This window comes from Catharus ustulatus, chromosome 6, assembly GCF_009819885.2.
Source record: "Catharus ustulatus isolate bCatUst1 chromosome 6, bCatUst1.pri.v2, whole genome shotgun sequence".
NCBI lineage: Eukaryota > Metazoa > Chordata > Aves > Passeriformes > Turdidae > Catharus > Catharus ustulatus.
This window is the reverse complement of record NC_046226.1, coordinates 44,498,165-44,524,184: the sequence shown is the minus strand read 5'-3', so window position 1 is coordinate 44,524,184 and position 26,020 is coordinate 44,498,165. Positions and strand designations below refer to the sequence as shown.

At 44.7% G+C, this 26,020-nt stretch overlaps 1 protein-coding gene across 3 annotated transcripts in view; it reads right to left on the bottom strand.

Moving 5' to 3' along the window:
• PAMR1 (peptidase domain containing associated with muscle regeneration 1) overlaps positions 1-23,953 on the bottom strand; it is a 55,072-nt gene extending 31,119 nt beyond the window's left edge. For all 3 annotated transcript variants that reach the window (XM_033063991.1, XM_033063989.1, XM_033063990.1), the window contains exons 1-5: positions 23,721-23,953; positions 15,242-15,418; positions 14,396-14,524; positions 8,513-8,627; positions 2,984-3,201 (exon numbers count right to left, since the gene is read on the bottom strand). In XM_033063991.1, the coding sequence (XP_032919882.1) occupies positions 2,984-3,201; positions 8,513-8,627; positions 14,396-14,524; positions 15,242-15,418; positions 23,721-23,793 (712 nt within the window). In that variant the 5' untranslated portion in view covers positions 23,794-23,953. The remainder of the gene's footprint in view (positions 1-2,983; positions 3,202-8,512; positions 8,628-14,395; positions 14,525-15,241; positions 15,419-23,720) is intronic.
• Between the last annotated feature and the right edge of the window lie 2,067 nt (positions 23,954-26,020).

Sequence of the window (26,020 nt, the reverse complement as noted above, 5' to 3'; positions counted from 1 at the left end):
AAGAGAGGCTGCCAGTGATGACTGGGCTGCTCTGAAAGGCATGGGGGTACAGAGGGGTGCTTCTTTTGGCAATGTGAAGATCTCCTCAGCACCTCCCACAAGCTACTCAGGTGTTTCCCACCTCAGGAAAAGCCCCTGTGTGCCAGGATCTGTCACTGCCACCATATGGACCGACCTCAGAGCAGCTTCTCTCAGAGAAGTTTCTTATTATCCAGATGGCATGAGCTAAGAAATATATAGATGCCACATATGGATTTCTCTGGAGGTTTCATGTGGTAATGTAAGAGCAATTTATACATGGCTGGGGAATGAATATGTTCCATGTCTCATTGAAGATTAAGGCCTGACTAAGGACAGTAATTAATTCGTCAAAAGAAAATATATATGTGGCAATTGTACTGTATAAAACTAAGGCAAAATACCACTGAAAAAGGGAAGGAGAAGCAGAAGACTCCTTACAGAGTGATATTTTGTAGTCACTGGTTGAAGCTTTTTATCTTTGTGTTTGTCCCAGCTTTGTCTCCTGATTCTGGAAAAGTAAGCACGTCAAGTGAACAACGGTAAGTGCCAGACACTGTCCTTGAAAATGCCTGATACTAAAAACCACAAAATATTTTTCCTGTTTTAAGGAGCCTTGATTTCCTGGCTTAAGTGAAACAACAAGGGACAATATGACAGAAGTTTAAAGCCACTATGTTATGTCGGCTAGCTTGGCTGTACAGAAAGGAAAGCGTTATTGAAAGTCAGTAACTGGCTTTCATTTTACTGGATCCAGCATATGTCTAATCCTTGAGAGACTCTGATAGCTCCCCATCTGGCCTCCTATGATTCTCATCTGAATTCTGTTCAGTGACTTCTAGTCACTCATGCCAATGACTGGTTCCCATTTCACACTTGGCATAGGATGGGACCTAGCACCTGCCTCCAGACTAGGCAGCACAGCAGGTTGTGTGGTTCATCCTTTAATAACTATACCCACAGAGACCTTTCCTAAAAGAGATACAGGCTTTGCAGCTTATTTGGGATCAATCAAGACCTTTCTGGAATTTGAGCCAGTGATCTCTGTGCAGTCAGTGCCCCTGCTTCAGCAAACTATGGCTTCTAAGCCAGTACAGAGCTCACAGGGAGAGGAGGCAGAAAAAGAAGGAATTAACTTGTGACATATTTCTTCAGTCCTTTCCACTGCAGCACTGAGGTGCTGGGGACACCAGATCACCTTCATGTCCTACTCCACATCCTCTAATCACCTCTGTTGCTGCTGCTCTCACCTGCAGCACAGGGAATTGCTTTAGCAAGCCCCGTGAAATCTGTTCTGGGGACCTTGGCTCTTCCACAGTGCTGTGCACAGAGGGAAATTTCAGGGCAAACGCTTCAGTTTGCAATGTGCTGCCAGAGCTTTCGATCCTGTGCTGCCCCCGCTCTCAATTCTATGCTGCCCCATGCACACTGTATTCTTCCCTTAAATGGTCCTGCTGGCCAGGTTAGTGCTTCACATAAAAGGACACTGGGAGTGTTTGAAAAGCCTTTCACTGCACTACACATTAGACCAGAACAGCCTCATAATAAAGTGCACAAATAGAGCTCCTCACAACTCTGAGAAGCCCTTTACAATGTGCTCTGTGTGGATTACTACACTTGCAGCCTCACAGCCTCAGAATAATTACCACTCAAAATGGGGCGGAAATAAAGTGCTCAACAATATTCAAATACCGAGTGTTCCCTGCTGGGCAGAGAAAACAGAACCAATTCAGCTTGCACCATATGGAAAATGTTAGTTCCCTGGGTGTAGGCAGCCCTTATGCAACAAGCCCATGCCACACTCATTTGTTCTATATCACCTCTGCTGCTGTAAGCCCAGGCAAACTATCAACAGCTAACTGCTCCTGCTAACAGGTACAAAAGGTGACATTTGAAGAGCGGGACAGGCTGAGAAATGGCATAGCTGCTACATCCAGAAGCGTGAACATTTCAGATTGCTAGTTACACTTCTGATCATAGTTAAGAGCTAGGTTTGTGTGTTTACATCAGGGTTATATAAACTAACTAAATTTCCTGAGCCAGATACACCCTGGATGACCTCATGAAATATAGGTCACCAGGGTGTACGTACAGAAGGCAAGCTATGGTGAGTCATGGATCCTGCAGGGTTTATCTATGGCAAAGCAGCATAGTCTGATTAACCTATGCCAGGAGTACTGTAGATAGATTTGACCAAAATTCCTTACATAGCTAAACAAGGAAGATCCAGGATGAGCGTGGAGTCTGCCACAAATACAATGGCAAAATGATGAGCCAGCTACACTGTCAGTGCTATTTTGAAACTATGGAAAGCAATGTAGGGGACTGAAGCAGTGAGTAGTAACAAAACCAGTAATTCTGGAGTCCTGCTTCTGTCATTCATAACACTGAGACCATCACAGAATGGGAAACGCCTCTTCTTTTTTTTTTCTTAAAGAAAATAATTCCTTCTTTGTACACACTTGAGGATTTTTTATTTGTTTTGGTCTTGGTTGGTTAGGGGTTTTTTTTAATTCCTAATAGTACATGAGCCAACCCAAGGGTTCTGTTGGGCATTTTCACTGAACTATCTATAAGCACCAGATTTTTGCTGCTTGAGACAGTGACTCTGCTCCTGCATACAGCATTGAGCAATTCTGCCATTGTAGATACACATGCCCCTTTCTCTACTTCCTCTGTGCTCTTAATTCTTAGATTCAAACGGATAAGTCACACAAAACAGCAGCTTTTCTCTGCTGGCTGATGTGCTTGTTCTTCACACAAGTAGAAGGAATTCAGACTTTTTTAGAAAAGCCTCACATTCACATGCCATCTGACAGCTTTTGAATCTTCCCCACGCTGACTTTCTGTAAGTTGCTTTTGGCAACACAGCATGAAAGTTTTTAATGAAGCAAAACAGGGAAAGAGATTAGTGAAATTGAATTAATGAGAATGAGTGGCATGTTCCACTTTTAGATTACGTTACCTGTAATTTCTTCAAAGACAGCATGAAATCCATCAAAGTTCTTGGATCCATCAGACTGGAAGAGGACATGGAGTGAAGACCCAGTGCTTCGGATAGGAGGTGGCCTCTCATTTCCACAGAATCTCTTTATTATTTGACTGTCCAAATTGTCCCCATCGCGGATCTCCACATAGTCATACTGGCACATGTAGTCAAACTCCAGGCTCAGCATGGAAAATCTTGGGGAACAAGGACAAACAGTCAGACTGCTTACCTGTGCACCCTGAAGACTATTTGCTTGGGCATTTAGGTATTTAGGGCCTACCCCCCTCAGTGAATCAATAAGTCCCTAACCACACAAAGACCCCTCACTCATTTCAATTTTTGCATCATGATGCCTAGAAGCTGGCTCAACTCTATACAGTTGTTCCATGAGAACATCCAAGTGTCAGAACAGTGAAATCTAAATTGAAGTCATACAGTCTATTCACATGCATCAGGTGCCTAACTAAAATACAATGTCAGAACTATCATCCAGGGTCAGGCACTGCAGGGGCATATTTCTATTGTCATTGTTTGCTAAAAGTTGTTTTATTTTCCCTAAATAAAGTTCTAAGTACTGAAAGTTGCAGTACCAAATAACAAGGTTCAAAAGCTATTTACATTTTGATGTTCAGAAGTCAGCAATTAGGGATACAAGGAAAGCTCTGGGATGTAACAGAAGCAGAAACAGCCAGAGAAACTGAATCAAAATACTAGAGTACGTTTTGCATTAGAAAGCAAAATGGCAGTAAATCCCCAATGCGTGGCACTTGCCTGTCTTTTGAGACCAGAAATAAGGCACAGGAATTAGTGCAGAAGGAAATACTTAAAGCCTTTTCCCACAATGTTTGTCCTTTCCTAGCTTCGATCCAGCCACTGTGCAAGGCTTTTGTTCATTAACAGCCATGCTATATGCTGCTATTGGAATTCAGGTGGGCACAGAGCCAAAGCACCCCACCAGAATACGAACGAGAAACAGAGGGAGCAACACCAAGTGCCTCTGGAGAATGTGCAGTGGTCAGGGGGCTGGGCTCAGCCTTGCTACAGCAGGAAAAGGAGAAGAAATGGGCCTGGGAGAGCCCTAACTCTTCAGCAGGATATTTTATAAATGAAATCATTTTGTGCTCCATCTTCCTGAAGACTCCTAACACTGCAGATGTGTATTTAGGATTTGGCTGTATCTCCCACACTGCCTATTCCAGTGTGAGCCTAGTGGTTTGCAAAGACTGCATTTTCACACCAAAGAGGTGAGATGAATTTTGGATCTGCTCCTGGACCTCACAGTCTGAAGGGAAGAGAATTCTGGAGAATTGTTTCATAGTCTTTTCATCTTGAGGCTCAGGCCCCCCTGTTAAGGAGGCCTTCATGTTCCTCCACCTTCCTTTGACAACTCATGAGCTGACTTAAGAGGCCTCTTCACTCAGTCACCTTTGTCCAGGTCTTATGGCTGATTTTTGAACATCAGGAGTATGCTAACTGCAGAAAAATGACTGAGCAGTTGTAGGAAGCTATATCAATGGAGCATAGCCCCTCATTTTATTAAATCATCTGATGGAATGTAGAAGAAAAAAAAAGACATCTGTTTTAAATATGCATTAGAGAGAGATAATTCAACTTTGCATAAAATGCATGAGTTGAATTCTAGTTCTGTCAGGTCTGTCAGAGACATCCTCACAGGTATCAGGTTATACACTACATTTTCAAAACATTCTTTCACTGGTGAAACACACTCCAGGGATCTACCCTTATGGAAGTTACAGAGCAATACAAATTAACCCATTCATCTTTGTCACACTTATCAGGCTGCAGTTTATCCTGACCCAATCCTAAAAATACTTTCTGGTTTTCTGAACTGGTACATTTCTGATTAAAATTAAGTATGTGTGCAAGTACAGAAAGAAAGTTTCTGGAATGCCCCTACCATGTACTGGGAGCAGTATTATTTATAGATGTAGAGGTAAACTGTGTCTTATTATTTATAGATGTAAAGGTAAACTGTGTCTTAATGTGTGTCCCTGAACAAAGCATATCAAGACAGAGCCACAGAGAATGAAAGACGCATAGACAGAATACTAGTTTTAATTGTTTGCTTTCTCTGTTTTAAAAAAAATGATGAGAACTGAGTGGAAAATGTGAAAGGCGTAGAGGTTCTGACTTGCATTTTATTTAACTTGGCAAAGAAGCAGATACACTGTACTGACGACATGGGATCCTGTGATTAAGACTCAGAACTGGCAGGTCAGGAAACCTGCCAAAGCTTTTAAAAACCTCTTGGCTATGGCCCAGCTGACAGGACCCTTTACAGACCGTGAGGTCTATTGCTGTTTAAACCACAGGTACACACAATTTAAGGGACCTCAGTGTCCTCACCAGTAAAAGTGTAATTATATTGTAATTCTCTTGGATATCATAAAACTAAGCTTGCTAATTTTGTGCTACAGGTCATCAGATACACAATGGAATGAAAACTATTGTCTTGATTTCATCTATGCCTGCAGTGAGCATATATTGGCCAACCCCTCTGAGGAAAGCTTCTAGCCAAAGGATGTATTTAAAACTGCTTCTCTGCTGAGGCACTAAATAAAACAATTGAAAGTTGTGAGCTACTTCTACTGTGATATGACATCCTTGACACAGCTCAGGCTGAGGGAGCCTATATATCACAACACCAAAAAAAACCCAAGGCTGGCAAAACAAAGCAGAGAAAACAAACTACCACCACAACATGGACACTATTTATCAAAACAGCTCTTCTGAGCCAACCCCTGAAGGACTGCACGGTGCAGCTTAAAGCAAGGGAAGATTTATCTGTGCCCCTGGGAGTTGAATTCTTCCTGCCCTATGTAAGCAAAAGCAACCACTTTGTTCACCTTCTGTATTACACTGTCCCCATCCCTGCCCTCTCAAACCAGAGTGGCAGCAAACAGGATTTGTGCACAGAGAGAATGAAAAAAGGAGTTCTTTTGTTGGCAGTTGTGCTGATTCAGCTCAGTGTTGGCTGTGCATTACAGCTCTAAGCAGTTACCACCCACAGAGGGGATCAGCACGTTTACATGAAAACACAGTGAAGGAAACATGGATGGCAGACCCAGGAGGCAGGCTCTGTTGGTGAGCTTATGTGAGCCTACCCTTCTGCATAGAAAGAGCCTAAAGGAGAAGGTTTAGGTTAAATGTACATGTTTTCCACAATATCTAATTGCTGAAGTACCTCAGTGGACAGCTCTGAGGTGGTGCACCTTGAAGATATCCAATGTCTCAGAACACACTGCAGGATTACCTTCTGTAGGACCTCCTGTTCCATCTTTCCCATGAAGGACTCCTCTATGCCTCCTGCAGGACTTGCAGGGTGGCAGGGTTAACTGTGGACATTCAGGAGAGCTCCTGATCTTTCCCTGGCAGTGCTAGGTCATCTGCTGAGATCTCTAGACATTTGGACATTAGGTTCATCATCAGGCTAGGCAAAGGGCTTTAGGATTCTTCAACATTACTCAGCTCAAATAAACTAGATGCTGACAACAGAAGTTTGGTAGTTCAGGCTTCCTCTTGGAGATCTTCACATGAAGTTGACACCTAGTAGGATGTTCATTTGATTGCAGGAAGATTGATACAGGGAGAAAGAGAAAGGCAGTCTTGTGTTAAGGTTTTCCATCTTCTGTAATAGCAAAGTTGAACAGTGAACTGTGAACCATGCTGTGAACTGTATGGATCTCATGTGACACATCTTTCTAGTCTGTGTGTGGGTGGCCCTTGGGGTCTAGAATGAAAGTCTGATTTCTCCAAAGAGTTACTACATCTGTTAACTACAGCAGTCCCCATTCTACTGCTTTGAAAACAGGTTAGTCTCCTTACTGCAGCCACAGTAAGTTCTGCTCTTTGATAAAATATTTGTTAAAATAACCTTTGGTCCCTTTTTTGCACCTTGTCCCTGGTGCCATCTGGCTGTTAACACTTCACCCAGAGATAGGTGCATTCTATAGTAATGTATATGCACAGGATCCATTTCCACTCTCACATCCATCCCCACAACAGCGAAGACAGGTGGAACCTGTAGCTCTTGAAGCACTTTTTAAGACTCACAATTGATAAAGCCCTTTTCAGAAATGTAGAAATACATCACCTACCTAAGCTTGCGCTGTGCAAGTCATAACTTCACCAACAATATCTCTTAAAAAGAAGGCAGGTACAACCCATGCTCACTGACACTGATGCAAAAATGTTCCTCACTTGCTATTTTGAAATTGCCCCTGTGCTGCTAAGGCAATAATGGCTCATAATTACACAATAGGCTTGCATTTCCAGGTCTGAAAAAAGTGCGTTAGTGTGGGAAAACCACAAACTCCTCTTTTCAAGTGATTTGTTTTTCTTCCTCCCGTTAAGTTTCTCCTCAAACATATAGGAACATATTTAAACTGTTTAAACATACTTTAAGTGTTTGTGCATCTAGCATAGTTCTTTTGCCCGGGCTCCAAAGTTGGTGAAATATCAACATGAAGAGTTAAGCTATTATTTTTGTTATATTAGCTAGTGTGTTTTGAATACCATCTCCTGCCATACTTCCTGTGGCACGTGTGAGCACCCTGCTGCACACATTTGAAAACATTATTAATTACCCCAACAAGATGCTCTCCTGCAATAGGCAGGAACTGTGAGCTTGAGTCATTAGGGGTTGGTGAACAGGTCTAAGCATACACAGCTCAGAAGAGTGATGACCGGACAATAGGATGCAGTCTTAGGCTGTGTCAGTGGAAGTTTAGGCTAGACATTAGGAAAAAATTAATCACAGAAAGAATGATGGGGTATTGGAATGGGCTGCTCAGGGAGGTGGTGGAGTCACCATCCCTTAAGGTGTTTTAAAAAAGACTGGATGTGGCACTGAGTGCCATGGTTTAGCTGATAAGGTGGTGTTGGGTCATAGGTTGGACTTGATGTTCTCAAAGGTCTTTTTCAACCTAGTTAATTCTGTGGTTCTGTGACTTGCAGGAGAATCAGTCACATTCTTCAGACAAAGGAATGGTGAGAGGAATAACTGAGGCTGAATAACTGATAAAATAAAAAGGTTGGTGAAAAGAGTGAAGAAAAAAAAAGAGAGAGGGAAAAGGAAGGCTAAATGCAAGGCAGGACTCATGGGCAACTCTCTCCTTGCATGAGACATCATATTAGAACAAGTTCCTACATCTTGTCTTCAAAGAATGTCTTAGCTCAGCTTGATATTGTCTTCAGAAAATATTGGTCTTGAAAACACCTTTATGGAGACCCATTGTGTCCAATGCCTGAGAAACTCTCCTCAGCATCCATCTGTCCTAAATGGGAATTGAAAGCACAGCACTGATTTGTCCAGTGTCCTTCTGTCCATCACAAGCCAGACCAGGGAAAGGAGCTGTGGTACCAAATGCAAAGTGATTGCTGTACCTTCACTGCCCCAGCTGCTGACCCTCATTGACTCTTGGTTACCCACATGCTCCAGTGTCCACCTGAAATCAGTGCTGTCTAAAAGTCAGTAGGACCCACCTTAACTCAATGTTAAATCCAGCTTGAACATGGATAGTCCATTCACATCGTGCATTCAGTGGGTAACCCTCCAGCAAAATCTGACCTCTAGAAGCCCGAAGAACCTGCCCACACCCTGGGGAGAAAAAGAAGAAAAAAAAATGTGTGAAGGACCTTCAAGAGACATTTGAAGAAAATATGTGTAGAAATAACACCAGAAGGAGATGATGGGATGGCTTTGGAAGAGACACTGTCTCTTACAAGGCAGTGTATAAACTACTGGGACAGCCACACAATGGTTGTAAAGAGTTATGACTATACAGGAGTATTGTCTAGGCTAAGAATAGGAAAAAAGTTGTAGTTGATTGCTTCTCCCTGGTTTGCAATGCAGCCCCATGGAACCATTTCTTGCAGCTTTTGCCTCTGTTAATTAACCCACCCACGCACCTGTCTGATGCTCTAGCTCAGAACAGTTTTGATGGAGCCCATGCTGGCATTTGCTACTATTAAGGCTGAGGAAGCTGGTGGGAAAGTGACAAAACTACAATGAACACTTGAATTAGCTCAAGCGAGCAAATGAATGAGAGAAAAAATCTGTTGCACCCAACAAACATCATGGTTGCTAGTCCATGAGGAGACTCTGGGAGGAAATAGAGCTGATGTGTTCCTGGAGGACACATTTGTCCTCAGGATTCACTACATCATCCTTGCATGTTAATGCCACTGTGCCAGTGAAGATATAGAAACCTCACAGCTCGTCTATCATCAGTGTGACACTGATGACTCAGTGTGACACATATAGAATATACAGCCCTTATCCCTTCTTTCAGTTTCATTCTTCTTCCTCTAGTCTTGTTCCACTCTGCCTGTGCTGCTCTCAGTTTTTCACCACACTATGGAATGTACTTCAGAACCAACAGGATAAGATTAAGTGCTCCAGTCATTTGTGCACAATCTAAGAAAACTATCAGAGGACAATGAGCTGAACAAACAGCAGACAAGGTCACAGTAGGGGAGCAATATCTTTTCATGACTATCCTGCAGCTGTCCCTAGGCATCTGTCCAGGGATAGTTGTCCTAATTCCTCATCTTGAATGCTGAACATTTTTAGCCCAGAGAGTTCTCTCACCTTTGGTAACCTCTCCCTTTTCCCCAGCTATAAAATACAGCTAATGATATTTTCCTCCGTGGAAGATGAAAAGCTGTTTAGTGATTTTTGCAGAGCTTACTGTGATCTGCACAAGCATGTCCTAGCAAAATGCACAGTTAAATCTCTATGTACCAGACAGAGCTAATTTTTCAGTTCCTACTTTCCTGACTACATCTTTCTGAGTGGAGTCTTGCACGTGGCTACATCCCCTGGTAAGCATTCTATTGCTTTGCTGGAGTATGAGGTTGTATCTGTAAGCCAAAAATTACAATTCAGTCTAACAGCATCACCTAATCAGGAGAGTCTACACACCGCAGATGAGGATAAGTAAAAAGTCAAATGACCCAAAAGACCTCCACAGCAATTCTCTCACTTCTTTTTACCTCTTCAGTCCAATAGAAAGCTCTGCTGCTTCCGTCTGTTTCCCTAGAGAAACCCCTCGCTTTTAGCCAGTAACCCAGGATGAATGTTTCCTACTGAAACAGAGGGTTTTAACACTTGCCTCCGGGCCCTTCCTTCCCTAGGGAGAAAGGGTGACAGTGACCTGATTTGGTGAAGTACCGAGCATCTGTGGTTCCCATTGATCATAGTGTCTGGAAATCAATCCTGCTGCATCTGGTCTATGGGGAAACATGAAGACTGCAGGTCAAATCCTCCTCTTTCTTCTTAAGAAAGTGTTGCTCAAATGAAATACCCTTTGTTCATTTACCCTCGGTTACCCTTAATTAAGCAGGACCCAAGGAAACAGAAATCCTGCTCAGAAGAGTTCCTCAAAAGTGTTTCATCCTCTTCTGTGGCTTGCTCAGTTCCCCCTGTAAAAGGCGAGGATTAATGAGTGTGCCCAGCAACCACATTAGGATTCAACGAGTACAGCAGGATCTGCTGTGGTGAAAATGATAATGCTCCTTCCCACAGCAAGAAACAGGTCCTTGTGCTGCCATTGGCTCCTGCCACAAAAACAACCTGAGACAAAGCTGCTAGAAATCTTCAGAGGGTTTGACAGGGGGCTTGGACCACCTCAAAGAAAGTTTCCCTTTCGTCCTCAAGGGCTTTTGAGTTTTCGATGCCTTTAACAAAGGAAAGCCAAAGAACTGGTGCAAAGAGATACTTGTATGCACGGCATACTAAACACACTTCTCTGTTTGCCGTGGTACAGCCTGAACTCTCTGAACACTGGCGCCGAGGAAGTAGGTTTGGCCAGCAAAGCAGGTGGTCCAGAGACTAAAGAGGAGCCATTCAGTGATCCTCTCCAAAAGAACATTCTCAGGTTTGCTCCCACCCTTCTCTGCACGAAGCACCTTTGCCATCACATCAAAACTGTGCTCTTAAATCTCCAGCGCTTCTAGTAGAAGTTTGACTCCCCAGACCAACAGTTCAATCATATGTTGATCAAAAGGAGTCTTTTCTCTTCCTTTTCTAAATCTGCAGGAGATCTGGAAAGCTCTCAAAAATAATTTACATCATAAACACAAATGCTGGCAAATTCTGCCTCATTTACAAAAAAATAAACCACTTTGGCAGAGTATCAACATCCTTGTTCCGTTCCTGTTCCTGAAAAAAAGGCAGCTTTCAGGGCCACAGCAAGATTTCCTCCAAGGCTTGTTACTAACAGAATAAAAAATTCAGGAGACCTCCGAGTTGTAGCCCACAGAGACCTGTGGGTCGATGGAGGGAGAGGTCCTGAGATGACCTCTGGTAAGAACTCATTATCTTTTGTTTGGGTGCTGCATCTTAGATGTGAGATCAAGATGACTGAACAGAGGAGAAAGACAGTAGAAAGAGTACTGCTATTCAGAAACAGGCTGATATGGAAGGGAGCTGTCACTTGTCACAAATTGTTGCTTCCTGTTGGTTATTGGTCACCAGTATTACATGAAACAGTAATGTTCAGAAAGTTTCATAAACTACAAGTGCTGTTGTCTGGCACAGGGTCCACATTTGGACAGCAGAGCTGAGAAAAAGCTGTTAGAAAACACCACTTTCTCCCCTGCTTTGATGGAGCACGTGCCTTGAAGTGACATTCCAACTTGGGGTTGGCAAAAGCTGTTGGAGTGCAGGGTACAGAGGAAAGGGCTCTGCAGGGTTGGTTTTCTTCTGGTTTTAGAATCTGATGTGCCTTTCAGGTCATGACAATTCAATCCAAGAGAAGTCCCGCTAGGAAATATCCTAGCACCCAACTAAATCTGGTTAGTGTGTTTATTTCCTAATAACACTACTTTGGCCTACCCTATATGATTTGTCTTTTAACCAAATGATCTGGTATCCTTTGATGGGTTTTCAGCCACACCTATGCTTCCAGCTGTGCCAGTGGATACTACAAACAGGACCTAGTTTGTAGTATGGCCCGGGCCATGCTATGGTACTTCTTGCTTGCCATGGGCCTCCATCATGACTACTTTTGCTGGCAGTTCTCACAAATCTCTCCGGGGGCTCATGCTGCACTGGTGAATGAGCGCCGCCCGGGGCCAGGGCTCACAGCTCTCCCGGAGGTCCCCAGCCCCTGGCACGCAGCTGCCCCGCCGTGTGTAGCAGTGAGCGGGCACCGATGCTGCACACAGCTGCTCCGAGCCCCGCGCTCCCTGCCCGCGCCCATCCCGCGGGATGTCGGGCCCGCGCCCGCCACCTGCCGCCCGTGCGGCACCGCTGCCGCCGGGGATGCGGGGGATGCTGTGCCCGCTGGGGATGCTGTGCCCGCCGGGGATGCGGTGGATGCTGTGCCCGCCGGGGATGCTGTGCCCGCCTGGGATGCTGTGCCCACCGGGAATGCGGTGCCCGCCGAGGATGCCCCAGCCCGGCCGGCAGCGCAGGGACGCGGCCGCAGCGCTGCTCTCCCTCCCGGCCGTCCCGGGAGCCGCAGCACGGCGGCAGCGCCCGCCGGCCCCGCGAGAGGGAGACAGAGCCCGGCGCTCCGGATTGCCGGGCTGTGCTCCAGCAGCTCTGGCATCGGCAATGTAGGACAAAATAGGCAGGTTACATCCCGCCATTACCGTGGTGGCGCTTCTTTGTAATTCTGCGATTTCTTGGCCCTCTGCCGCTGGCGAGGCACCCAGAGCTGGCTGCAAAGTTTCAGCTGTGATGCCCTACGCAGGTACCAAAGAGAGAGGGCTCTTCCCGTGCTCTCCCAGCTGTGATGTGTTAGCACATCCACGGCTCCAGCAGCCAGTGCCCGCTGGCAGGACAAGGACACTTGCTGGCCACCCCCAGTTCTCTGCATGCCTGAGCCTGCCATCAAGGCCAAAATTGAGTTGGGAGCCACAAAAGTCACAAAGAGAGCTCCATGAGAGCCACAAAAGGGGAGCTGAGGATGTGCTGGGGTCACAACTATCATCTGTGTCCTCACTTTAAGAGCGGAAGAGACAACGGCACTATCTAACCTTATTACCCTATCTCTCAAATACCACAGAACCATGTGAAAGAGACCATAGCCTCAGTGTCCCACTGCTTCCCTTGGAAGAGTAACTGGTAAGAAAAACACCGTAAGATAAAGCTGTCAAAAATTTCAGTACTGGAAAAATGTCCAAACAGACCTCTGTGGGAAGGTATATTTGTTTCAGTACAAGTTAAAGAATAAACTGAAGAACTAACAGAAATATACTGCAAGCAACCAATATATTCAGGCAGATGGAGGAAAAATTGGATGAGTTAATGACTCTTTCTTGGCTCTGCTTTTAAAGAAAATTCCAGAGAAGCTCTAGCATGGACCTAGAGAAAATGGGACTTTAAAGTGTTCTCAGAAATCACACTGTACACAGCACAGGACTTAGTTGATAACTTCCAAAGCCTCAAGGCTGAGTTAGCTCTGTTGTTGAAACATGTTGATTCCCCACATTCTGCTGTGATTTTATTTTATATGTTTTCACCTCCATGAGCAATCATGGGCAGTGTTGTGAAAGCAAGTTAAATTGTTGTTTTAAAATCAATGACTAAGAGGACACAAGCCTAAGGTATACAGCACAAGGGACAGAAAAAAGTAGGGAAAGCAGACTCTGCTTTTATCCCTTCCAGTGAAATATGAATGAAGAGTCAATAAAAATTGAAACAGAGCTACACCTTCACTGGTGGGAAATTGGTGAAGGAAATACCAGTCTTAAACATTATACAATTATCTAATGGAATTCCTTACTGAAAGACAAAATTGGGATTAACAATTTAGCAAACTTAAAAAGCACGAGCTTTTGTACAGTCAGGAACAAAACCTTTAGATATTGTAACCAGGGCCTGAAACACTCATTGTTGTGACATAATCAGAAGTTGCAAGACAGTGTTTTCTAGAGGCGCCTTGAAGCGTGTTGAAAATGTGTGGCAGAGGAAGGAAACACTGGGATATCCTTGGGGCTGGCAGGGGTTGAAGGAGGACAGAGGGTAAGCTCTTTGATAAAGCTGTTGCCCTTATAAATGTTTATGCTTATACTCCAGGGCTATGATGGAGCATGTCCAAGAAATGCAGATGACAGAAGATTTCCGGAGTCATGGTAGTTAAAGTTTTAAAATAAACCAAACCCAAACAGACATTTAGTAGGGTTCTAACCCACCATGACATGAGGGCCAGTACAATTCCTCTCAGACAAGCACTGGGAGAGAAGTTTTTTCCTGACTGTAGATCTGCTTACTGCCTGGTTTTGTGTGCCTTCTCCTGTTTGTGCCCTTTGCAAGAGTCTCTGTACAGGAATAGCTGGAAAGGCACAGCATGGCCCTGGCTCTGTCCCACCACTCCCTGCCCCTGACATCCCTCCCTGCCCATGTAGGACACTTACTCATGCAGTCCCCTCCATACCAGCCAGCTCTGCACTCTGCACAGTAGATTCCCTTGATGTAGAAGTCATCGAGTGTCCCTCCCCAGGAGCCATTGCGACAGGACTTGCAGTTCTCAAAGATGGTGCAGCCTAAAAAGAGAGCCACTGTGTCAGATGAAAGCCAAGGTGGATTGTCCTGCAGGAAGAGGAGCAGCCTCTCTGTCTTTTCCACAGAAAATGCCAATGACGTTAATGACTGTGGAGGTGCTGACAGCTTTCCCACTGGGAGCCATACCCAACCTCCACGCCCTAGGCAGCTCAGACTCTGGGATTTGGAACCAAACTCCCAGTCTGACTTGCCCAAACTTCTAAATCTCATTGTTCCAACTATAAACACCTCTCTCAGAAGCCTGAATGCATGTGCTGATGCCACTTGAGCCCAGCCTAAATGATTCTGACGACTTCTAAACTGGTCCTAGCTCCTCCTGCTCTCTCCTCCTCTCACCTTTCACTTTTCTTTTTCCTCCTCTCTCCTTTCTTGCTTTGGGGATGCAAATAAACCAAGAGTACCACCACAGCACTCCTGGTGTGAAGCCAGCTATAGTGTCACCCTCTGGCAGCTTCCAAGGCTGCCTAAGACATCCTGAGGACAGCACTGTTAGTAGAAAGTGTTGGGGTTTTTTGGCCAGTGATGCTACTTGCTTTGGGGGTGCCTTGCCAAGTGTCTCGCTGCTGTCAGCTGAGTGGCAGGAAGCTCCTGAGGAAGGAAATGCAGGACAATCCAATGTTCACCACTGCCCTGCCCAGCATCTGTCATGATGCCTTGGCCAAAGATTTGGTGTGAACACAGCATAGCCACAAACATACCTGGGTGGATTAAACAGGAGTCACACTCGTTCTCCTCATTCCTGCAGCAGGGAATGGTGTAACCCACTTTTTCTTTCTGTCCTGGGCAGACGCACTCGATTTGGTCATATTCACAGCATTCCCGACACATGATATTCCACTCGGCTCCTGGGCAGTTTTCATTGATCACTGTGTACTCTGCAGAGAACAGAGAGGAGGACACATGGAAATAATCCATTATCTGATGAGGAATGGCAGGATCCATTATCCAGTAGTTTATCAGATCATGGATGGCACGAGACTGGCCAAAGTCTTCAGCCCAGCGAACCGCCAACTACGTGGTAACATGCATCTGAAATGTCAGCGCAGTTTGTGTATCGAAACAACACACAGGAGTTTTGCAGTGCCGGCCATAGAACCAAGCAGACCAGAGGGAAGGAATATGTTAGCTTTCTCTGCAAGGTGGTAAGAAAAATTGCTTTAAAAAAACACAGAGGATGACATCACATAAGAAAGTCTTCAGATTGCAGGACTGATTTAAAGCACCACATATAGTATAGATTATTTAAACTATGATTTCATGTTTTGGTTGCATTTCTGCCTGTGAATTTGCTATTCTTGAAAACTAGAGGGCCCACCAGGAAAGGCCACTTTTAATTTGGATTTTAGCTGGTTTCAGTCCCTATTTTCACCCAGAAGCACATGTTGTTACATTTGACTTCACTGCCAAAATAAACAACTTTTTTGTTATTTTTTAAGGTTCGTTTTGCCTAGCATTTCTAATATGGTAACATCTCTCTATTATTTAGCATAACCTCATATGATATCTAAGCTATGCTGGAAGTACCCTTTCAAGAAACAACCTCAGACTGTGACTCAGGACTGCCACAGTAAGTGCAGATCCTGTCTTTCACCACCAGTGTGCTGTCTAAATTCTACAAAGAAAGATCCAAAGAGTGCACAGAGCTGTCAGCATGCCTTCTAACCAGCTGACAGCTCTGATGACTGCTTTCATGGAGTTTGATAGTAAAAAGAGAGAGTAGACTTGAAAGATAAGACATGAAGGAAACTTAATGAGACTAGCTCTTTTTTCCCCTTCTATCATCTTTTTTCATCTTTTTTTTTTTAATTGTAGTTAGGTAACAACCTTTTTTCCTTGTGTATTAAACTCTGAGTAACAGGGTTGCCTTGTCACAAAACAAACCACACATCTCTACGGTGAGTACCTGGCTCCCTTCTCACACTACTGTTTTTTGTTTCACTGCCTAATTACTCTGTGCTGGAGCTTCCTGCCACTGAGCCTTGATGCTCTGTCTCATTTGACTCCCCATGATCTCATGACGCCTTGGTTCCAGGAAGCTTAACTTCTCCCCTAATGATTTTTACTGACTCCATTTTAAAAAAGGACCACCAAACTATATATATTTTTTATTTTTTTCCACTCCCTCTTTGGCTGCTGCTATAAGTTTAGGAATGAGGCTGCTGTTTGTGCTGAAACCTTTCCATCCCCCCTCTCTGCCCCTACAATCATTCTGAAAAGGAAAAGCTGTTCCTGCCATCCAATAAGGTTCTGTAGTATTCTATTCCAGTAGTGGAATCTTGCATGGAAATAATCTTGGTGTTCAGTAGCTATAGACCCTTTTGCCTATAGATCTTGACATGCTTTTACAAAGTTCTCTTTCCAGATGGGAAAATGAAGTACAAGGGAGGTGAAGTGACTTTGCTCAAGGTCCCAGGGAAAAACAATAGTAGACCAGGGAATTAAACTCATGCCTTCTAATTTCCAGACTGGCAGTCAATCAACCTGGCCAAGCTGGGGCTTCTTAACCTATGGCTGTTATTGCCTTTTAATTAAACCTTGTATCTATGAATTGTATCTGATTCAGATTCCAAAGAAAATTAATTACACACATCTAATTATCACCGTAGAACTGACACTCAGTTTGATACATCCCACCATACAAGACAAACAATAATTGTGTCTCTGGTGTATGGGGTGGGGGTGTCTCTCCTTCCCGAAGCAGTAATCCCTAAAGTCTGACTAATAGATAACTACCCAATACACAGAACTTTTGTAAAGCATCCTTCAAATTCTCATTTTTTCTAACTCAAGATAGAAATGTAATTTATCTCAAGATTGCCAAAACTGATTAATAAAGTGGATGTATTATCCAAGAGAAGATTTTGTCTGTAAAATGATCCAAATATTTACAGGCAAAGTTACATTGGGATGACAAAAGAATGTCTCCATCCTTGCATAAACTCAAATCCTGGCAAGATGAGGCTGTGAGCAACACAACTTAACTTTCAAGTTAGCATCAAGAGGTGTGCTGGACCATGTGACATCCAGAGGTCCCTTTCAACCTAAATTACTCTATCCTTCCCTAAAATATTACACATGTATTTGTAGGTAGGTAAAGAGTGTGAATGTGTGCATACGCATATTTATTTTTATATGTACAGGTTGTGTACACAACAGAGCCAAAAAGCAGAGGCCACGCTTATTCTTGGTGGATCAAAGGTGTGGATTTGTAGAATAAGTTGGCCTTCAGGTAATATTTAGTGTTAAGAAAGGACCAGCAGATCTTGGCTCTTAAAAGATTGTAAAAATATACTTGCTGCCACCTATACTTGCTGGTGTTTTCTCACTTATTTTGCCTCAACTTAGAAAATGAAAATAGAGTGTCTTTTGATTTACTGACAATTCAATTCCCTTTCAGGTTCTCAGTTTCTGAGTTTGGCAATTATACAACCTTGACAAGGAAATACGTGGATTTGAGATTTTTTTTAAGTGGCCTTTCTAGGATTTTCTTCACAGAAATAATGGAATCTATTATTTTGAGGTGGTGTAGAAGCTATTCTTTAAAGAAATATGATTGAAGAGTTTATGCATCCGTTTAATAATAGCAGGATCCCTTTTGTTTTTTCTCTGGGCTACCAAAAAAAAGGCAAATAAAACCTTTGCCTCAGAAGTTTAAGTGGGCAATGCAGAGAGTTACTTATGTGTGTAATCAATGTTTGTTTGTGTGGCTGAGCTCAGCCTGTGCTCCAGGGAGGCAGAGGCATAACCCTGCTCCCCCTTGTGTGTTTGGGGATGGGCAACCACTGGCAGCTCCCCCACACACACTTGGCCATTATTACCCCAAAACAGAAGAGACTGAGGCACAGAAAAGTGGAGGAAGATTTATTGACTGAGTGAAATACTGAAAGCTAGGCCTCAGCCAGCTGTGGCAGAGATAATTGTGGGGTGTTTTGTGAGCTTTACTTTGATAATATTCCAAAGCAGGCAGTCTGGCTTGCAGGCAGTGACTGTGTCTTTGATTTTGGGACAAGCCGGAAGAAGCTGCTTGACAACCCATGCAAAATATTTAGCTGCAAAGAACAAACAAGACTCTGGACAGGCAAATAAACAGTGGATTAATTTATGAGATTTTAATGATGGAAGAAAAGCCCATTAAATCCAGGCATAAACAGCTCACATGGAAGCAGCCCAAGACCATGGAAACCAAGCAAGAAATGCCTGTGTCGGGAAAGCACGCAACCATCCAGGGCATGTGCAGGAGGGAAGACCTGCTTGGCTCAGGAGCCTGGCACAGCCCAACACAGCACTTCACCTGATGCTTTGGGTCCAGCCTGAGCAGGACTGTGAGGTGGGAAATCAACATTTCCAGGTTCAGAGGGCAGCACATTCATGCTTGCTACCGACACCTGCACCTAGCAAGAGCTCCTAATCCCTAGAGCATGTCGGATCCTGGAGGCCATCAGTGATGGATTTGGTAGGACACCAGCTGGAGGTGATGCTCCCAGCCAATGTCCTCCTTGTTGGCAGTGTCAGTCCAACAGTAATTCACCTCAGGGATTCTGCTGCTTCCCCTCATCCCCAGGGCTGAGATCAACCTTAAAGCTTTGGTGATTCAGGAACAGATTCACAAGCACATTGCTGCCTCAGGGGTGGGTCGGGCTGCTCATCATGGTAAAATGTCAGCTTCAGCTGACTAATCTTTTGCCATAGTGAATTTTTGTAGCATAGATACCTCGCTAGATGGAAAGGGATTTCTGCTCCAAAGATCTGAGATCTGGGAAAACTGTGTAGTTGAGAACTAAGGTGAATTGAAGCAAGCTCAATTATACCAATTATCTCTGGTGTCTTCCACTTCTTCGGAAGAATGAGAATTTTTTAGAGCACAGTCATTTTAAGCTGATATAAGCCTGTGCTGCTGCTGAGATAGGACATTTTTCTCCCTCTTCTCCCTGACTTCCCATTCCCATGTCTGTATCTGTGCTGACAGTAGCTGCTATGTGGAGGGATCAGACAACTGATGGAGCAAAAAAACAGTTTGCCCTATCTGTCCTTGGAAGGAACTTCCTATGCTACAAGTCCATTCTGTTGCCCTGCAAAAGTTTTCCTTCCATGCCTTGATTTATCCATCAGTACATTGGTAAACACTACTTAATCTCTAAGAAATATTATTTCAAATTGCTTTGAAAAGTGCCATTTGCAGTAACAGTGCAGTGTAAGTAAGACCAGATACAAACAGATAGATACATTTCTAGAAATTGAGGATGAGTTTTTGGAAGTGATTATTTAACCAGTTCATGTTCCACAGATGAGAACATGAACAGATGAGAACACAGATGAGAACATGCTCCTTTGTATTTGATTTCATCTTAATTTTTCGACATGCTGCTCAACAACAACTACTGTCTTCTGCTGAAGAAACAAGCAGTTAAATTTGAAGGAGCAATTTCTTAAGGCTGTTAGTAGGTAAAGTTTGGCCAATAATAAATAATTCTGAAAGGATTCCCTAATCTGAAAGGATTCTTTAACTTCTCATTAAGGAAAAGACAGCTTTAACAGAGATGAAACCTAGTAGCAGCAGCTTACACTTTCTTTAGGTACATCTCATTTTTCTGCTCCTTACTTACTTGGCTCTACTGCCATTGTACAGATGCAAGCTGGACCTCACCCCACAGCAATCAGGTGTGTGGACATTGACCACAGGAAATGCTGTGAGTGCAACACTGGCTGAAACTGTAATGAATAGCAAACTCTCCATTTGGGTTCAGTGAGGCCAAGAGGAAGACAGCTTGGAAGGGAAGAAGGATGTTCCCTTTCAGAGACTTTTACTGGGGCTCTTGGAAAATTATGTACCCCAAGTCCTTAATATTAAAGGAAAGTACAGGTCTTTATTGTTAACCTTTTTGCCTCAGATAAACTATTGTACAAATTATGTCTATTTGTCTACTTGATGTGTTAAGAGGATGGAAGGGATAATGCTGTCTCTAAAACCACTTGCTTCTGTTTAGAAATTATGTACCTATTACTCTTTTCAGTAGCTGGGCTAATTAAAAGGGGAGCTAAAATATATCCCTGCTTTAGTTTTTCTCGATGTGCTTACTTTATGGTCACAGACCTTTGCTGAATAATTAGACTGCTGCTTCTGCAGAGTCAGTTAGCATCCTTCTCTGCCAGCAGTGTGTGCTTTCACACAGTGACAAGAGAGAGGCAAAAATAAAGGATTTCTATTTAAAAATAAAACAAAACCAGTGGGAGAGCACTGAAGAAAATCTAAGTGGAGTCTGTCCACTTAATAATTGCACACTAATTTGACTGTCTTTTTTGCATACCCCTCTCCTTTAGCTTCTTCTCAGTATTTATGACCTGGCACTTGTGATCTTGTTATTGGCACTATGGCCTTGTGTCTTCATTTGAGAAAAGCTGTGGCAGGAAGAAATAGGCAGGTTAAGGCTCTTCAGAGGTTGCCATATTACCCTTCAGGCTTTAATTCTTTCTGGGACAGAGGATCTTATTCTGGGCAGAAAAATTATACCAGTATGATCAGGAAGACAATTTGTTTTCTCTGTGCTGCAAGACAAGGAACAGGAGCAGGTAATCAATGTAGAACTTTTGAGTAAGTGACAGCATTGATGATGTTAGACTTCTGCAGTAGGGGAGAATGTTTAGAGATCTGTGGAGAAGAAGCAGCTGCAGTATTGAAATTCATGACCACATAACATGAGAATGTGCTCGTGTCCTAAAAGTAGAGGAGTGGTGCTGGTCCTGTCCTGAGGAATTGCCCCTTGTAATGGTGTGAGACCTGCAGCATGTTGACAACTTGCAGTTAATGTTGCCCAGATAGAAATAGTCCACACAGACAGCAGCAACCCTCCCAAAATGTTAGTCCTTACAGCTCCCTTGGAGTGTAGTCCAGCCTAACCAAGGACTGGAGATGCCCTCAGTCTGCCAAGCCTCAGTCCCTGTTGGTCTCTTGCCTTCCTGCCCTGTGGCTTTACTCCCAGCTGGTCCCTGTTCCTGCAGGAGGGAGAGGGCATCCACATGCCCAGGGGAGGTCTGCTGCTGACAGCTGCATCGTCCTATGCTGGAGAGGAAAATCCTGGGCATTGGCACGCCTGCAGGGACTCCTGGGAGCCACTCGAAGAGACCTCAGGGTCAGAAGTGAGTAACCCCAGCTTTTTTCCAAAATAAAGAGCAAGTCTCTTTCCCTTTGTCCACGCTAGGAACCTAAACATGTGAACTGAAGTAACCCATTTGCTAAGATTGAATGCATCTGGATGTGCCTGAGTGCATCTGGCCTTCACTTCTCTAGACAGAGGTTGGAGGGGGAAGGGAAGAGAGGTTGGGAAGGGTTTAGATAGGCAGAAACACACAAAAACACACATATATTTTTAAGGAAACATGAGTCACTTGCACTCCAAGTTTATTCCAAAAAATAAATTCCCAGACCGCCCTGACTCCTGCCCCCAGCTCTCGAGGCAGGCCCTGTGCAACTGGGTGTGATAAATATGGATAAAAATTGGATACATCTGTGGGGAGGAGACAAAACGCTATTTTCCAACCTGCCCTGACATGCTAAGGCCACTGCACTTCGGAGTGGCTCCCCAGTCTCTGGGAGCCCGTCCTGCTGTGGCTGAGGGGAGCTCCGGGCCCCTCCTACTGCCAGCCGTGTGCCAAGCGAGTGCCACAGCCCTGTGGCAGGGCAGGGCAGGACAGGGGCAATGGCACAGCTGGCACCCCTGTGTCCCACAGGCACTGCTCACACTGCTCCTGTGTGCGAGGAGCGGGTGTTGGGGGAGCCAGCACGCTCCCTCCAAAGCGCACAGCCCTTGTGTCCCCCTGGCCTTCCTCCGGCCTCCCCTTGTCGCTGCTGCCAGGGCACTCAGCGCTGGATTGCCCTGCAGACCAGACTCTTGCCATGAGAGGGATGTGCTGCCCCTGCAGCAGCAGGGCTTTGTGCCCACCCAGCTGCCTGACAGCCACAGCCTGTGCCCACTGCCAGGGATAGTTCTGTGCCACTCCAGCCCACGGCACATGCCACAGAGCCACCTTGCCCGGCCAGTGCGCAAGGTGGCACATGTCTGAGGGACAAGGCAGTGCATGTGGCACTGAGGTGGGGAGAAGCTCTCTGTGCCTGTGACCCCGGGGAACTTTGGCAGGAGGCTCCCAGGATAACTGCAGGTGCTGGTGGCCAGCCCGCTGGGCAGATGACCCTGGTCATCCCCTGTTCCCTGTGTCCTGAGGGGTCAGCAGGGGAGGCCACTGCAGAGGCAGACCCTCTGCTGCAGCCCCTGCTGGGGGGCCTCTGAAACACCATCCTTGACACCAATGCTTTACAGTCATTGAGATCTGACAGCTCCCCAGGTAAGAGGAGCCAGCAGTGCCGAAATATGCAGCAGCTTCAAGGGTGGGTGACTTGAGGGCACCTCACCTCCCAGTCCTTGGGGCTGCAGCTCCCAGGAAAGCAGCTCACAATGCTGACAGCTGGCTGCTGCAAGCAGGTCTGGACACCTCCAGGTGTAAACAGCCCAGCTTTGTGGCCATAACTACAGCAAATTTGCACTCAACTGTAAATGCTTTTTGCTCAACCTTATCAAGATAATACATGCTGCTTCAGCAGAAACTGGGATGGGGCTTGAGTATAAAAAAGATCGTTCTGCTTTAACAAGGCTTTCCCTTCGAAAGAATAATATTGGAAGAACTAAATCCCAGATTGGAAACAATGTGTGGGTTTTGTTTTCTTTTTTTCCTTCACTTTTTTCTCCCTTGCCTTCATTCTTGGTGCTGGGGCTGGAGAGGAAAATCTCTGTCTTGCCAAACTAAACAAATTACGCTTTACAATTCAGAGACTTAAATGCCTCTTTTTATCATCATTTCCGTAGCACTGAGTGTTGAGAAAATAAAAGGAGTAATGAGCAAAGTGATTGCATACCTTTTTCTTAATGGCCATTGGCAAACAAACCCAGCCAGTTGTTTCTCTTTAAGGCTATTAAGTTTGCCTGAAAATCATTCCTGGGTAAATCTACACGCACACACACACACTCCATGCTGACAAGAAAAAAGTACATAAAGCAGAGCCCCTTCTTTCTACTGTTGCTGTCCCTGCAGATCTCTCTGCTTCCCATGACAGCGCATGAGACCAAACCCCTCTGGCCACACTGAAGGGAAGGGACTCATTCGAACACACACACTCTCTTACAGTACCTCTTGGCAAGCAGGAGATGAGCAGGAGCTGGAGAAGAGTGAGTCCTACAAGTGTCCAGGGTGCTCGCTCCATGCTGCCCAGGCCAGTGCAGCGGTGAGACTGCTCGGGAAGGGAAAGCAGGCAAACAGCTTTTACTGGGACCTCACCAGCTCCAGGCTGCGAGGGATCTCGGATTTCAGACCTCAGCACGCTCCCATCCTCACCAGAGGGGAACTACCTTCAAGAGACTTCTCAGACGTCCAGAAGCACACGTCACCCCAAACCTCTCCAACTGCTGCCTTAACCCTTTCTGGACTCTGGCAACAGATCCCTTTGTGATGGCTTTATTGGCTCAGTGCTCAGAGCAGAGATAGCAGCTTTCTTTGCGTAAAGAAAGATGTTTTAAAGCAGGGAGAAGGAGAAACGCAGCTATTCCTCTCCGTGAGCCATCCCGGTGCTGCGGGTGAGCTGAAGTTACAGGCATCTCCAGAAGGAGGCACTTGGTCCTGGCTCCCCTTGGGCTTGTGGGGCTGATGCATCCCGGGGGTGGCAGGGCTGGTGTGGGGTGGCCGCAGAGAGGGGTTCGTGTCCCACACTGCTGCCATTGTGACACAGCCTGGCCAAGTGACATGGTTCACTTAAAATAGCTTAAAATAGCCGTGAGTTTTATGGTGGGGCAGATGAATGAATGAGGCTCGGTAAAAATTCACTCCACAGTGGATGAAAACCACAACACACAAAAGGAATCACTTGGCATACATGTGCTTGTGCTAGTCAAAACCTTTTTACTGTCCATTTCTGCCAGGAAATGCAATTTTGGCAAAATTGAAATGTTTTGTCAGAACATGTTGATATTGAGGAAATGTTTAATCCAAACAAAGGAGACCATTTAGTTTGGATTTTATCTTTGTGTCATATTTTGTTTTGCCTTTTCTATTAGCACATGCTACTGACTTTTTTCTGGTCTTCAACCCATATTTCATAGCAGCATACTTAATTTCTCTAAAATTTTTCTTGAACAATTTTTAATACTTTCCAAAGGACATGGTTTTTTACCTCTAAATCAGACTTTCTCAATTTGATTTCTGTAGCAAATTTCAAAATGTAAATGTAAATTTCAAATTTTACATATAATATGAGGGGGAAAATTTGAAAAAATGGCATTTGCTTTGGAGTAGGAAATCAAGTAACCCAAAAACTTTAACAAATACCTACAGCAGCTTGTAAAACTCAGGCATGTTAAGTAGCCTCAAGAATTTGAGAGCCATTGCCAATGGAAGCCTTGAGCAGTTCAGTGCAGTGCAAAATCCCCTACACCTTCAGGTGGTCTTTCATGGGGTGAATTCCTTTAACCAGACATCTTTCTAGTTTAGGCTTGTCTGTCTGCCAACCTCTTGACTTTACACTGTGAATAGTCTTTTCAGGGCTTGTGCACCTTCCATATAAAACAGTACCAAAGTTTGTTGTTGCTTTTTTTTTTTTTTCCCCCAAATCCCTTAATACTGATACAAACCTACCATTGAGAATACCAATAGAAGAAGACCTGAGGTGGGTGCCAAGATTTTAATCATTATGGTGCATAATCCTTGCTGAGCCAGCCTGGCTGCTGCCCTGGGTGCTTTGCAGCTCAGGAGGTCACCAAAGCTCTCCAAGTCCCACTGGGCCTTATTATGGCTCAGTTATCATGTTCTCCTGGAGCCCTTGATGCACATCTCTTGCCCCAGGGTTCTGAAACTCTGCCTTGGTGGTCCCTTGCTCCTGTCTGATCATTTATATATATGCTCTAAACTCCTTCCTAATTCCAGCTTTGGGTTCCTCTTACATGCCATTGTTGGTCAGTAGCAGGAAAAAAATTAAGCCCCCAAGAGTAGACGAAAACAGTGAAAATGGGAAGCTCTTACATCTTCACAAAGGAACACTAAGCTGTTTTAAAGTCTCTGGAATCATGATTAGTTTACTTCCTAGCCATGCTTTCCAATAAGCAATTAAATTATTTAAGCTAGTTTCTTTTGGACTGCAAGTTGACTTACAGATGTCTGAGGCTTAGCTATCTCTGAGGGGGACGCTCATGGGGATGTAAGCCAAAATCTGGGTTTGGTGTGTAAAGTGAATGCAAATCACAGAGCACTGAGTGAGGCTGGACACTGGGAAACAGAGTTTTAAGGCCAGACATAGAGGACTCAATACTTGGTTTCATAAAGGCCAGACCCACTACCCACAATGGCCACAACTATTCATTTGAGTCAATTCCTGTGGTGAGACATTCAGCATGGTAGAAAGGGAGTAGATGAAGTTGTGTCTTTGCAGGAATCAGCTCTGC